Below are 15010 nucleotides of genomic sequence, written 5' to 3'. Positions count from 1 at the left end.
ACCTCAAAGCTTGCTAGGAGCAGAATCACCGCGACAAATAATAAGTTTAGTTCTTTAATGGGCAGCTCTGGGGGCGCACAGACGGTGCGGAGCAAGCGGCCAGGACGGGGCGGGAGCAGCGCGGCACCGGCGGCTCTGGGAGCCCGGCTGCGGGCTGGGAACGGCCACAGGGACGGAGGGACACGGAGGGACACGGCGGGACACGGAGGGACACGGCACCGGCACACTTTTCCCAGCCGGGCACAACTCCGGCCGGGCGCTCCCGCCGCGCCGCGGGGCCGGAGAGCGGCGCGTCCCTCTGCGGGAGCCCAGAGCACCGGAGCGGCTCCCGGGCTCGCCCGCCGCTCATCCACGCTGGAGAAGCCGCTGGGATCCCCAGCGCCTCCTCTCCCGCCGCAGCCTCCCTGAGGCGCTGAGGGAACGCCGGCGACCCCCGCACGGGCAGCGGCTCCCCCGCGCCGCCGCTCCTCGGTGCGAGGAACCCGCCGGACCGCCCGGGGTATTTGTTCCCACAGCCGCGCCGAGGGACGGGCGCACTCACCGCACTCACTGGCTCACCGCTCACACTCACCGCACTCCCGCCCGCCGCCCGGCGCTGCTGCCGCCGCTCCGCACTCCGCCGCGGCTCTGCCGAGCAGGGCTGAGCTCGGCTGCTCCGAGCCCGCTGCGCTCCGCCCGGGCGCTGTCCCCGCCCCGGCCCGCCCGCCGAGCGCTCCCGCCCCCGCTCCGCTCGGCATTCTGGGGCTTGTGGTCGCGGAGGGCGGACTACGAGCCCCAGGGCCCCGCGCGCGGTTCCGGACAACGCCTGGTGTGTGGTAACGCCGCGGATCTTCCTCCTCCTCCTCCTCCTCCTGCTGCTGCTGCTCCTCCTGCTCCTCGCGGGCGCTTCCGGCGCGGCGGCGGCGGCGGAGCCCCTCGGGAGCGGCGGGGGCCGGGGCAGGTGAGGTGCCGAGCCCTGCCCTGCCCTGCCCGGCGCTCCGCGGGCTGGACGCGGGGCCCGCCGCGCCCTGCGGAGCTGCCAGAGGCGCTGAGGGAGCGGCCGAGGGCGGCCCGGCCGTGCGGGGAAGGTGCGCGGTGTCCCTTCCTTCCCCTCGCCGCTCTGCGCTGCGGCCCCCGGGCACCGCCGAGGGCTTGTCCTTCTGGCCGCCCTTCCCGCGGCCCGGCCCCGCTCCGGGCCTGGTGCTGGTTCGCTCGGGCCGGGCCCGGCAGGCGCAGCAGGCCCGGATGTGTTTTATTTTTGTGTGGATTATTTTTAGCTCGTCCTCTCGGAGCGGAGCGCTGTCAGGTGGCTGCGGCGGGCAAAGGAGAAAAGGGCGCCGGGGCTCCTTCCCCCTTGCTGCGCCAGGGGAGGTGTAGTTGAGCATTAGGGAGAAATTAATATTAGAGATCGGAATGGGCTGCCCTGGGAGGGGCTGGAGACTCCGTTGCTGGAGGTGTTTGAGGAGAGGCCGTGGGCTGTGGACAGGGCGGTGTTCGTTCAGAGGTTGATCTTGGAGGTCTTTCCCAATAATTGATTTTGTGATTCCTTCTCCGCAGGAGGCTGAGCCCCCCTCGGCTCTGAGTCAGGGCTGGGGTGTCCCATTAAGTTGCTCACTGAACTGGTGAGTTGGGTTGGTGTTTTTCCTGTAGCTCGCACATACTGGGTGCCTGAAACCTTGTGCTGTTCCTGTTATCAGAGGAACTAATTCTCCTCTGGTATTTGTTTACACGTTGGAATGTATTTTTGTCCCTTCGGAGCTGTGTCATACCCGTTTTGATAAAGTAATGGCTTCACTTTCACATTCCCAAAGAGGTGAAGGAGAAGCAGGGGTATGTTGTGGTTATTTATTCCAAATTTTCACGGCCTGTTTCAGTTATGCTGTGTAGCAGTTTTGGTGGAACTGGAGCACAGGCTGTAGGGTCTCATGTGAGACACAGACTGGTGTATTAGGGCTGATTAAATCACTTCCATTTTCAAGTCCAGCAAAAGAACACCGACTAATTATAAGCCTGACTTCAGGCTAGGCTTGGTTTTTATTTTTTAAGTTGATAGGGTTCTAAAAATAGCCGTCTTGGATTTATCACAGGTCTGTGTCATTTCTGAATTAGTCATAGAACTGCTCTTGCAGTAATCAAATGCATAAGCACTTCTGCTTTTCCAGAGTGAATTCCACTCCAGGTGACTGCTACACATGTGTGGAGACCTTTGAAAACTATTCCTGCTCTAGTGAGAGGCATTTGAAGACACATTCAAAACTTCAGTGCCATTTGCTGGTGACATTCCTTTCATGAACTCTTCAGTGAAACTCTTTGGTATAAAAATCAGTAGGATGTAGAATCAGTTCACTAGGCTGCCTTTTAAGTCTCTTGTTATCATTGCTGATTTTAAAATACAGATTGTTATCCTAATACTTGATCTGTATGCTAATCCTAGTGAATCCACCCAGACTCAGTTTTAAAAAGGAAAGTAATTCTGTATCTGAAACACAAAGCTTTGAAGCTTTGTATCAAATAATCTGAGTTACAAAATGGGAAATAATTGCAATTGATAATTAAAATCAGTGGCAGGTAAAGTAATATCTGACCAAAAAAATGGGTATGGCTTAGGTTTTTTCTTTAAATTAAAGTAATCATTAATGGCAGAAACAAAATTACCAAGACAGGTGTGGTGTGTGTATATAGTTAAAAGAGCCTATTCTGCAATTTTTTTACTTCCATAAACTTTACAACAGCAATAGTGAATTACTTACACTCCCTCCTCCCATGCACATTGGTCTTACATTTTGATTCAAGCTCTGCCTCTGAATTCAGATTGAATTTATGCTGTTATTTCCCTTCCCCCACTCTTTCTTCCTGGACTTGAATGAGTTTTTCTGGCATCTCAGGGATCTCAGATCAGGTTAAAGGTGAAACCTGTTATTGAATCCTCACTGCAAGAGTGGAGCAGAACCTCTTTGGCAGTAAGGTTGTCTTTTCTACCAGGATTGGGGCTGTGATTTTTGCTAGAAGCCAACCATTGAAATAATAATATTTGTAATCCTTGCCTTGGGTCTTGTTCCTCTGTTGTACTTCTCTAAAAAAGAATATTAATGTCTAAGCACTCCCCAGATTTAGGGTAGATGGAGCCTGGAGAAGGGAATAGAGACAACATCAGTGCAGAGGTAGATCTGCTGATGCCAGAGCTGAAACCCTGCCAATTGATACCAAATGTTTCTGTTGGTTTAAAACTTGAAAAGTTGAAATCATGAGAGTCAGCTCTCTTTGCTTTAAGCACTGCTTCAGAAGATTGTGTTACACAAACAGCTTTCTTTGATGGAAACCTCACTCATCTTCAGCCTGGCCTAGGAGCAGGGCTGGATTTGGGGAAGATCTGCCTGCTGTAGTTACATGATGGTGGTTGTGTTTTATTAAGCAGTTCTGCTTGATTGAAGTGCATGACCAAAAGTCTGACAGTAAATGACACACATTAGAGAAAGCAAATTGTCACCTCAGACACTGACAATGGTGGTTGTACATTTAGGAAATGTGGTGGTTTGTGCTCTTCACCCTTTTTGGTAGGGGTTGGGTTTTGGGGTTTTTTTCTGCTAAAGTTCAGTTGAATGATTTAAAATGTCATTGGGTGGCTATAGGTCTGTCAAAGAACCTTTCCAAATTTATTCTTTATCTAAAATATACCAGCTCTCTCCGTGTTTGCTGACTGGCTGGGATCATATTTTAGTGCTGAGGCTTAAAGGTTAGGATGTAAGATTTATCCTGACAGTGAAAGCACATATTCCATGTACATGCATCTCTTGGAATACAGCCTGATGTGTTTGATGAGTCAGGGTTGTATTAACTGGGATTTTAGCCCAGTGGACAAGTCTAGATTCTCTTTAAATTCCCTGTACCATTCTGGATATTCTCTCCCAGGATTCTCATTGCAGACCCATAGGTTTGGATCTGTGGGGCTGCTGTAACAAAAGGAAGATCAGGCTGGCACTCAGTTCAGAATTTGGCAGTGTCCTGCTGTCTTCTCCTCATCTGCCCCCTCAGACCAATTAACAAGTTTGCCAGCAGAGTAGCACCTTTTATACATCTTACAGTTTTCCAGGATTTTCTCAACTCTGCCACTCCACTGTTCTGTCCTAATAAATCACCTTCTCATGGAATCTTATCCCACCTTTTTTGACAATGTAAAAAAAAAACAGATGACAGATGAAACTAGGGTAAACTCCTCTCAAAGAAAAGGCTCTTTTGAGATTGGAGGAACTGAAGTTAAGCTGTTTCAAGACACTGTCATGAAGTCTGGCAGCTGTGCAGAGCTGCTTTTGATCACATCCTGAAAGAAATGCTGAAAGCTCCTCCTTGCTGAGTGATAATGTGCATTACACTCGAGTCAGGCCATTTTGAAGGTTAGTGGACTTGCTGATAGTTGAAATAAATAGAACAGCAGCTTCAGTTTTCTGAGGATTTGGTCCCTAATCAGGATTGAGACCTTCTTCAAGGCTATTTGGATGTGGTTTAGTGCAGCTCTGGCAAACTGACTTGCAGTAACACCATGAACACAGAGTTTCTCTGAAGATAATTATTCTTTCTATTTAACACTAGCAAATATTAAAGTGAATGAGTTACATCCAAAAGATGTGAAGTTGATTCCTAACTGTAAAGATAAATAGTTTGAGAATTTTAGCAGTCAGCTACTTCATGACACTGTGATGCTTCCTAGTGCATCTTCTGGAAAACAGGAAGATTTCTGAAATAATGAACAAGCAGTGTGATAAATTGAATATATTTGTTTCCATACCTTGGCAACAAAAGCATTTGATGGTTTTAAATATTTCTTGTGTGTGTGTATATATATATAAACCCACCTCTTCAGTTGCAAAATTGGTGTCCTTTGTGTTAATATAAATTCAAGTGTTGTATTTTTTTTTTTAAGAGTGTCAGTGTCTGGAAAAGGGGTAATAGATAATGTATAATTGTTTTTATATGAAGGGTTTAACTGTACCATGGATTAGTAACAGTAGCTTATGGTTCTTCAGGAGAAAATGAGTTCTTCATGGTAGCTCACAGTGTAATAGGTTTTCATCATCATAAAAATCCATCATTTCACTTAGTATTTCCTTTTGTTTGTGTGTGGATACTGCTAACCCATAAAAACAAAGTAATTATATCTAATGGCAATTTTGTCCTTTTTTGCCCTTCTCCCTGTGATAAAAATCTTTTGGGTAGAGTAGAACAATGTTCAGTGACCTGATTTAACATTTAAAAAATTTACTCTGAGAATACAGATAAAAACTTGCTCTAAATGAATCTGTGAATGCAGGTGATGCTTGTCAGATGTGTGAGTGACTATTTACTGAACTTCCAGAAAGGAGGAATTCAAGAGCAAAACAAACAGATCTGCATCCTGCAGGGAATGCACATGGATAATAAATGGGACAGCTTGTACCTGCAGAAGGGAGTGAAAACTTGTTCAGACAAGTTCCCTCCCCCCCATGAGCAGACCTTGCATGAATTTATGTAACTGAAACAACTTCTTGGGAAAACACTGGATTTTCTGAGGAGTGATGAACATTCACTTGTGTTCTTCCATGTTCTTGACAGCTGTAAAATGCCAGGGGTGGGTGATCAGTTGTCAGCCCCCTGATTATTGTATTTCTATCTGTAGGGATGGATTTTCCCTTCCAGATTCCTTCCTGAAGTCTCAGGAGTCCTTTTCTGGGGCTGGAGGAATCATCTCTTCTCTGGCACTTTGATGCTGGAGCAGCAAGAGAAACAAAGTCAGCTTTTGCAATAAGCAGTCCATGTTAGAAGACTTGCATTAAGTTTTTACTGAAGTCATAATTAATTTTTCTTCAATTTTTACTATTCACAAGCTCAGATGAGAGATACACAATATTTGTAGTCATCCAGTTTCTTCTCTGTGCTGACTAATCAGTAACAAATTTCACTACTGTAATTATAGCTGAACAATTATATATCTGCTCTGGACAAAAAATACCTGTTCTTCTATTTAAACAGCCTGAAGATCTTTAGCCAGTGCAGAGCATAATGAGGAATATGGCTTGATGAAATGTCTTGGCATGTTCTTAACCTGTTCCTACTCTCAAAAAGTGATATTGATTGCTGGAGCTGTTTCTTACAATTTCACTCTTTTCACTTCTTACAAAAATATCAGCAAATTACACAGACATGCAAATGCCTGGTGTCTGGAGCTTGCTAGGAGGAAAACATCCCTCCTCTAGTGTATAAAATACTCCAACCAAATCTAAAACTCTTATTATCTTTCTTATTATCTTTTTTCCTGACTTGGACTTCAGGTCTTTAAACTCAGTAATGCCATATAAAATATTTTAAAAGAATCTGATGAATAGAAAATACAGCAAGCTGGAACAAAGAGTTTTTATCAGCTGTAAGGTGACCTTTTTTCTTTTCCACATAATTTCTGGGTCTGAGCAGTGATCCTTCCATGTTGGGTGGAGAACTTCCAAACCAGAGGTTCAGTTACTGGAACAATAATTTTCCATTGAGTTAACATAGCTGGTGACACACCCTGAGTGGAAACATGACTTCAGCTTATATAAAACCAAAGATGCAGTGTTCCCATTCAGATGGGTGCAAAGTAGGCACTGATCTCCAGCAGAATCACAGCTTGATGCATGTGCAGAAATCTGGAGTATTTAGAGGTAGTTTTAATAGTCACAATGCATCTGGATGAGGTTTGGGGTTGCAGCATGTTGTGATTTCCAAGCTTTTTCTGGATGGGAGTTGTCAGATGTGCTGCTGCCTATGAGTGGTGGCAAGATTTTTGTAAATATCACATAAAATCCCTGCTTCCAGGAGAATTGATTCATAAGAACTTGAAAGGGAAAAACACTTGTGGTAGCACCTTTGCTTTGAAATATTCACTTATTAGATTTCAGCTAAGGTTTTGAAGTTGCACCTTTCCATGGTAACTTGACTCTTGTAATAAATCCCTGGTTTGTAAACAGTGAAACTCACCTTGATCTCTTGTGCCATGTCATTTTTAGAACCTGCCCCCCACGAGCATTTGTAATTATATGTTTGCTTTCTCTTTTCTCACACACCCTAAGGACAAGAGATTTTCCAAGTTCCTTCAAGTATTCTTGCACAACGAGGAAAAAGAAGAGACATTTCAGTGAATGAGGAGTTTTTTGCTTCTATAGTGTTTCCCTTGAGAAGTGGCTCTTTGAATGAGGATGACAATGGAAGAGATGAAGAATGAAGCAGAGACCACTTCTATGGTTTCCATGCCTCTCTATGCTGTCATGTACCCTGTCTTTAATGAGGTGAGCTCCAGTTTACCTTGAATGCAATAATCTCTTGATTTTGGGAAATGTGGCCTCAGTAACATGTTCATCTTCTGAAAGCTTTGTCTGACACCTCTCTTTGCATTATTTCACACTTCTTGCCATGAACAGTTTTATGCCCATCAAAGGTTGCTGGTGTTCTTGGTGCTGAGCTTTTTCTCTTATCTTTAGCAGAGGATTTTCCCAAAAATGCCAGCTCTGGTATTCTCTGGCAGGAAATAGCACACAGTTGAACCTGTGAACAGCTTGATGCATTTTAATTTTACTGCTAATGGTTGTAATTTAATAGGATATTTGTTTTTCTCTGAGAGCCAGAGATTGCTAAATCTTCTGCTGGACTTTTGCTGCAAAATATGTCCAGTGATTTTTGTTTTCATTGTGGGGGATCTCTTTCCTTTGGGATGAACTTTATGGTATCTCTGAAGTGAGACCAGCAATTTGAAAGCTTCTCTCAATCCCCCTTTCCATTCTGCTTTATAGGGCAAGGTGTGATTACTTGACTTGTTTTATTTTGATAACAACAGAATGCTAATAATTAATTTTAAACTTTTATTTCAGCTAGAAAGAGTAAATCTGTCTGCAGCTCAGACACTGAGAGCAGCTTTTATTAAGGTGAGAAGTAACTTGCATTAAAAAATGGTTGTTTCAAATGTAAGGTGTGTATGATGAAGCTAAAAGGTCAGCTCTCTTGTTTCCTTGTCTTTTTATCTAAGACTTCATCTTTGATCCAGTAGTCTAAAAATAAAGTGGGTAATTGCATGAACTGGAAGTTTGGGATGTCTGCAGATTTCATGAGTAGAAATCAGAATGAGCAATTTTAAACAGACTCTTGTCCATATAGAACAAAAGCTTAAATGAGGGAGCAGTCAGTGAATCAATAATAAACTTAATCTAAAACCCACAAGATTTGTAGAATGGATGCTCATGAGCAATAGGCACGTAGCAGACTTTGAAATTGGTTTACAAAGTGAGTGATAATGAGATTTTTTTGTGGATTAAATTCAGTGTTTGTGTAGAAATCCAGCAGTAAATGGAAAAAAAAAGATTATTCTGACATTTCCATTGTATTCCTAAAGAGTGAAAATACTGATATTCCTTTACACTGCTTTATTGAAGAGGTGATCTTTTGTGATGGAAAATTGAAAGAAAATTACAGCAGGAGTGACATATGTGAGCTGTGCAACTCTGAGATACCTCCCTGCTCCTGCACTTAAATCTAAATGTACCTTGCTGGTCTGAAAAAACTGAGCTCCTACAAGTGGGCCTTGGTTTTGTGTTTTCACAATTGGTCCTTAGGAGCCAAGCTGGATGCAAATCATGTTAAACTGAGAAGTTGGTAAAACTGGTAGTGCCAGCTAAAAACCCCAGCCAGGCTCATTTTCCTTCCCCACTGAGCAGTTTTTTGGTAGCAGCACAGGTGATGTGAACAGCTCCAGTGTTAATCCAGCTCTGTACTTAGATATGTCATCCATCAAAAGCTGGGTTTGTTCTGAAAGAGCAATTCCCAGACAATGGCTGAGCATATGATGTGATTCATGAGAGGCACATTTATAAATGTCATGGGGAAGGTGGGGGAGTAGCACCTGTGGTGGAGTGAATTAAATTCCAGGGGATACAATATCTTTGTCTCAAAGCTTGGTGTTTATGAAAATAAACAGGATAGAGACATTTATTAAAACCTTAGAATGAGTGCAAGGGCTTATTGGAAAAGTAACTTGTACAAAACCAGTGATGTAGTCCAAGAAAAATGGATTTTCTAGTGGAAAAATGTTTTTAATGTAATCTACTGGTCTAAAGCCATTAGAATTTCAAAGTTCCTAGCAAACTCCTGCAGTATCTGAAGCAATTGACATGAAAATCTTTGTGCTTGCAATGTCCAGGTCTTGCATATTTAAGAATATAAAATTTCTCTGCTATGCAGGCTGAAAAAGAAAATCCAGGTCTTACACAGGATATCATCATGAAAATTCTGGAGAAAAAGAGTGTGGATGTGAATTTCACAGAGTCCCTTCTGCGAATGGCAGCTGATGATGTAGAAGGTAAGAAATGTTGAATAACTGTATTTTTAATTACACTGTTAACTAGGAGCATGCAATTCTCTTTTTTTTTTTTTTCCAGAAGAGATTATTTGTTTCTTAGTAGAAGAACAGCATGGTAGAAGAAAATTTGTGTTTTTGAATACCAATGTTGGAGAAATTAAATCTCCCTGAAAGCCATGCTTGACTAATAAGAGAAGGAAAGAGAGAAAATGAATGTTTAGAACTTTGTTTTTTATGGGTGCATAGTTCAGCCTTTGCAATGCTAACAACCAGGAAAAGGCAAATATGGAGTATAACATCCTTTTTTTTTTTTCCCTGCTTCAAATTAAAAGCAGCAGTTACACTGTCACTGAAGGAGAATAAACTGCAGGCTTTAAGTTATTTTAATACTGAATTTGATGACTTTAATGTCTCAAATAAAGTAAGATGGGCTCTTTTTCCACCATGCAGTGATAAAGGTGATTTTTGCACTGTCCTGATTCACACAGGGGTTATTCTCTGCAGTTCTCTGCCCATGGCTCTTTCTGTGCTGTTCACCTTCAAATTTACCCTGGCAGCCCTGGTGCATTTTGTGTTGTGTTTTTATCTGTCACTACAGACTTGAGGACAAACTAATGATGGTTTTGAATATGTTCTTTTTGCCAGAGTATATGATTGAAAGACCTGAACCTGAATTCCAAGATCTTAATGAAAAGGCACGAGCACTTAAACAGATTCTTAGTAAGATTCCAGATGAGATCAATGACAGAGTGAGGTTTCTTCAGACAATCAAGTAAGTACAATGTGATGGATTTTACTGCAGATGGAGAAGTCAAACTTCTTTATTTAGGCCTGAAATCCTGTAGATGTAGCAGCATTGTTCCCATTGAAGAGAGCCTGATCCCACTCAGAAATGCTGAGGATGTTACTTGACTAAATTTGCTGAATTGCCAGGATGCTGCTGTGGCTCCTGCATCGTGTCTGACACTTCCTCTGTAGACACTGCCCTAAGAAACACTTGGCTGCTAGAAAGAGATCTCCTAAAGATATTCAAATTCTCTTTTTCTTGCCCAACAGGGACATTGCAAGTGCAATAAAGGAGCTTCTTGACACAGTAAATAATGTCTTCAAGAAATACCAGTACCAGAACCGGCGGGTACGTGCACCAACTCTCAATCCAATATTTCTGATGGCAAAGGAGGAGACATCCTCTGGATCAAAGGATGAGTAGGAGAGCTTAGCTGATCAATGGCACCATGCTTCAACAGCAAAATGATAAGTCTCAGGAGTTTCAGAGAAAAAAATATTTCTCTTTGTTTCTTCTAAAAAAGAAAAACAAAAGCGAAACCAAAATTTTTATTCCCGATGTAACATTAATTTTCTGATCAGTTTAACCTCAAGGTTTTCTCTACGCAGAAATATGTGAACTAAGACTCTGCTCCTGGTGTTTTTGTTTTTGTAGGCACTTGAGCACCAAAAGAAAGAGTTTGTAAAATACTCCAAAAGTTTCAGTGATACTCTGAAAACCTATTTTAAAGATGGAAAGTAAGTATGCTTTTGTCCTGTTGGTTTTGTCCTGTTGTTTTGACAATTCAGATAATGAAAGGCTTTGTTGGCTAACAGGAAAACAGGACAAGCTTTGGGGTGTAAGCTGCTTTTTTTAGGAGTTGCTTAATTATTCCTTACCTATCATTACCATGGCTGTTTTAAAATGCTGTTTCTTTTGTAATGCCTTTGAGGAAAGGGAAATTTGTTAAATGCACCACCATCTAACACCCATGTGTGGTGTCAGTTTTGAATTTGAATATGAGAAGTTAAATTTCCTGGCCCTATGTGAGTTTTCTCAGTGCATATACAAGGGTAAAGAAATTATGGATTTTTTTTTATTGAGAAAAATAATTTACCTATTTGAAATATCATTTGCAAATACAAAACATCTGTGCAGGGTTCTCTTTGATATACATTTTTATTGGCCTTTCTTTATAGACCCTCACAGTGCTCTGCAGTATCTGGAATGATTCAGCTGATTTTTTTTTCTTAGCTGAACATTTTAGCCTTTAAACTGAGACTTTTTCCAAGTCTTCACCTTGGGTTTTGAAGTCACTATTCCTGTATAATTCACTGTAATGATTCTTTTGGAGGATGAGTGGATGCCCCTCAGATTCTGACAGTGCCAAACTGTTCTGTTTTAAAGATGGAACCAACTTTGTCAGCTCTTGTTGAGCTTGGCAAAGGCTGAGAGCACCCAGGAGATGAAAGGAGAGAAAAGTCTTGGGACCAGCTGGGAGCACAGTCCTGCTCCCATCAAAACATTCTTGTTTTTCTCTCCTTTCCCTGAAACTGGGGCTAAATTTGATACCAAAATGAAAAGTGTAGGTTTTGGTAGCTTTGATTCCTGGACAGAAATACTCTGTGTTGTGGGCTTAAGCTTAAAGTGTGTCAATTATTTGCAGTAGTGTAAGAAATTCCATAAGGCCTGGATTCCCTATCCTTGGAGGGATTTCAGTCTGAGCTGCACATGGAGTGAGATCCCTGCTCCCCCCAGGAAGTAACAGCCTAAACACAAGCCATGCTCAGACCTCATTACTGAGCTGAAAAATTCTGTCACCCCACACCTTTCTCAGCAGAAAGGTAACTAAAACAGTGTGCTGCTGGCACATGTGTGCACCTTTAGTATTCCTGGAGGGAAGAGTTGCCAATTCTGGAATTCCTGGGGGATGAAGAGCTGAGCTTTGGAAAGGTGAAAATGGCTGTGACCTTAAAGATCATCTGGTTCCAAGCCTCAGTCATCTGCTCTGTGCTTTTCCCGTGGTTATGTGAATCCCAGAAGGAAAGGATGGAGATGTCAGTGATGATAGAGAGCCAAATTCTTTTCAAATTCCTGCCAGATCAACACAGCCTTTCTGGGATTAGCTATGCAGATGAAACTGGCTGGCTGCCAGCAGGTCAGCACAGGGTGGAACATCCCAGTGCTTCCAATTCCCACAGCCTGGGTGCCAACAATGCTGGGTTTCTCCAATGTTTCTAGAAAAGTGTCTGAAGCAATATTCTTCTCTTTCCACAGGGCAATAAATGTGTTCATAAGTGCCAACCGACTAATTCATCAAACCAACTTGATACTGCAGACCTTCAAAACTGTGGCCTGAAAACTGTATATGTTGAGAGTTGTACTTTTCAATGGTGGATAGGGTACCTTTATATGTAAATTTTAAAGTTTTGACTGTATAAATTATCAGCCCCTCTCTAGGGGCCTAATGCAGGATTTTGAATGGGATTATTGCCATCTTACACCATATTTTTGTAAAACATTGTAGCTTAATCATAATCTCACAAGAAAGATTTTGCATCACTTTTTTGCTATTATCATTCTTTTCAGAATTATAAGCCAAAAGAATTTACGCCTTAATGTGTCATTATGTAACATTCCTTACAAGAATTGTAAATATTTGGTGTTCTGTTTCTGACATTTTAACTTGAAAGCGAAAAACTGCAAGATTATGTATTTAACAATATTGGTGGCAAATATTCAATAAATAGTTTACATCTGTTAGACTGTCTTTTTGTATGTGAACAAAAGTGCATAACTCATCTTTCTAGAACTGCAGAACATTCATTCAATAGAAAAAAAAAATTGAAATTATTTGGGTGCTTAAAGCTACTGGGAGTTCAAATCAGTGTAAAATGAGGGGTTTTTCTTAAAACTGAGACTTTTGGCTGTTATCTAGAATATCAGAACTATATTAAAATGTCTTTGAGAAAGTAATAAATTAACCCAGAAGTGAGATGTGCTTTTGTTATTGATAGAAAACTAAATCTCACTTCTTTCTTAGTCTTCTGTTAGTGGTGAGTTAACAGGTTTTTTTTACTGCTAGGCTATTCCAAGGTTTGGAGCACAGGATTAAAATGCAAAGGTTGCATTTCAACTATTCAGATCAGTGGGTTTGAATCAGTCCCCTTTGGGAGGGAGGAGGATTGGAGCTAGAACTCTTCCAGGTAGCACTAGTGATATCTATACTATGCATGCCATAAGGCAACTTTGTTTTTTCAGGGAATTGAAATCACATGAGACCTCGACTGACAAACCTTGGCTGTGTAGGTGGTTAAGAGCTGCTGCTGGACAGGTGGAAATTTTCTCTTGGTGATTTCCTGGTGGTGTTTCACAAGTTCTGGCAAATCCCTTGGAAGTGCACCTCGAGCTGATTTGGAAATAGAATAAACCTCTGGAAGTTTGGCCATTACTGGGAAGTTTAGGGAAGAATGTGAAGCAGCTTCTGAAGCTGCACAAGCTGTTGCAGGAGGAGCACTCCAGGCTGAAAGAGCACAATTGCTCCAGAACTATTCCTTGTTGTAAATGGTGAAGGAAAGGTCCCTGCAGATTGTCTGGCACACTGGCCTGGTGCTGTACTGCTCATCTGGGGCAAGTGCCTTATCCCAGGTACAACATTTGCATTTGCTGATCTGAAAGGATCAAAAAGGGGGGAAATGCAAACTGCAGCCTCCCAAATAGCACTGGATGTTCTGCTGTCTATTTGTGCATGGAATGATTTCCTTGATGAGAGCACTGACTGTAGTGAAATAGAGCAATGTGAAGGAGAGTATTGTGTAAAAATGAGTTCTTTGGGAATGTATGTTGTGCAATGTTTGGTTCCACACAGAGCTGTAAGCAGGACATTGTCCTTAGAGCTTGCTGGTCAGCCTGTTCTCTGTTCTGACACTGGTGTCTTGTGTCCTTAGCAAAGTGAGCCTAAAGGGATGCTGAATCAATTTATAGTTCAAACTTTCTGCTGTTTCTTAAAGCTTGGCCTGCTGAACTGGTTTTTATTGGCAAGTGGTAGAAGAACAGCAATGTTAGAGCTGCTGAAATTAGAGTAATGTTTAATTTGCATCTTTGCATTCTGTAAGTAAGAGTTTAGTCTCCTGTGGATGATGCTCACACAAGTCATAGCTCCAGAGGGCTTCATGAAGATCCATGAGTCAGGGAGCAGGAAGGGAAAGGCCCCTGGAGTTTGTGATAATTCATCTGCCTTGGAGAGAGTGTTTGGTACTGGAGAGGCTGCAGCAGTGGCTGCAGGGAGAGAGAAACACAAAAAATTGGGTTATGTTTTATGAATTTGGCCTGATTCCCATAATATTCTGAGATTTCTTTATTTTCTTGGATTGAGCAGGACAGTAATTAGTGCTGGCAGTCATTAGTTGAATGAGACCATGTTTATGTCTATGGATGGTAAAAAATGCATATAAAAAATCCATTTATGACTTGTGTCCCAAGCAAGCTGCTGTGTTATGTCCTGCCAGCTGATTCCTTGTCAAATCAGAGGCTATTCCATCAAGAAATGAACTGTTCCTGTTCTTCAGTTCTTCCCCAAACCTTTATTGGGTAAAAGGTACCAAATACAGGGCTAAGCTTCAGGTTGTCTGGCCAATGTGTTTTGTTTTATTTATAACCTCATTGTGATTTCTATATGTTACCCTTAAAAATAATGGAAAATTATTCATTGTAATCAATGTCTGGTAATGGGAAAAACTTGAAAACTGGTGTCTTCAGGTCACACTCTTCTGTTGTGTGCAGTGAATCCATATCTAGTGGTCTTATAAACCTTTCTTTTCCACTGAATATGAGCTGGGACATATGTCTGTCAAATTTTATTGTGGTTTTGCACTTTATTATTCAAGTTACCTGAGTAGCTAAAAGATAAGTTT

General features: G+C 42.2%; 1 protein-coding gene across 4 annotated transcripts; it reads left to right on the top strand.

Moving 5' to 3' along the window:
- Positions 1 to 717: 717 nt before the first annotated feature.
- Positions 718 to 12860, top strand: PDCD10 (programmed cell death 10). Of its 4 annotated transcripts, none has more exons than XM_079315036.1 (9): positions 725 to 945; positions 1537 to 1601; positions 7056 to 7271; positions 7851 to 7904; positions 9214 to 9331; positions 9977 to 10103; positions 10388 to 10466; positions 10773 to 10855; positions 12375 to 12860. In XM_079315036.1, the coding sequence occupies exons 3-9, from the start codon at positions 7176 to 7178 to the stop codon at positions 12454 to 12456; spliced, it is 639 nt and encodes a 212-aa protein (XP_079171162.1). In that variant the 5' UTR covers positions 725 to 945; positions 1537 to 1601; positions 7056 to 7175; the 3' UTR covers positions 12457 to 12860. The 4 variants fall into 4 exon arrangements, with proteins under 4 accessions (XP_079171161.1, XP_079171162.1, XP_079171160.1 ...); XM_079315034.1 differs by having other exon boundaries at positions 727 to 945; positions 1537 to 1605; positions 7062 to 7271; XM_079315035.1 differs by lacking the exon at positions 1537 to 1601 and having other exon boundaries at positions 718 to 808.
- Positions 12861 to 15010: the final 2150 nt, after the last annotated feature.

The sequence above is a fragment of the Erithacus rubecula genome, assembly GCF_903797595.1.
Source record: "Erithacus rubecula genome assembly, chromosome: 11".
In the NCBI taxonomy this organism is placed as follows: Eukaryota; Metazoa; Chordata; class Aves; order Passeriformes; family Muscicapidae; genus Erithacus; species Erithacus rubecula.
Note: the sequence above shows the minus strand (reverse complement) of the source record. Positions and strands in the feature narration are given on the sequence as shown.

Bases quoted from the DNA above. Each gene is read 5' to 3' on its own strand.
- PDCD10 (XM_079315035.1), top strand. From the start codon at position 7,176: ATGAGGATGACAATGGAAGAGATGAAGAATGAAGCAGAGACCACTTCT. The intron at 10,104-10,387 runs GTAAGTACAATG...CTTGCCCAACAG, and splicing joins AGGTTTCTTCAGACAATCAA to GGACATTGCAAGTGCAATAA. The intron at 10,856-12,374 runs GTAAGTATGCTT...CTCTTTCCACAG, and splicing joins ACCTATTTTAAAGATGGAAA to GGCAATAAATGTGTTCATAA.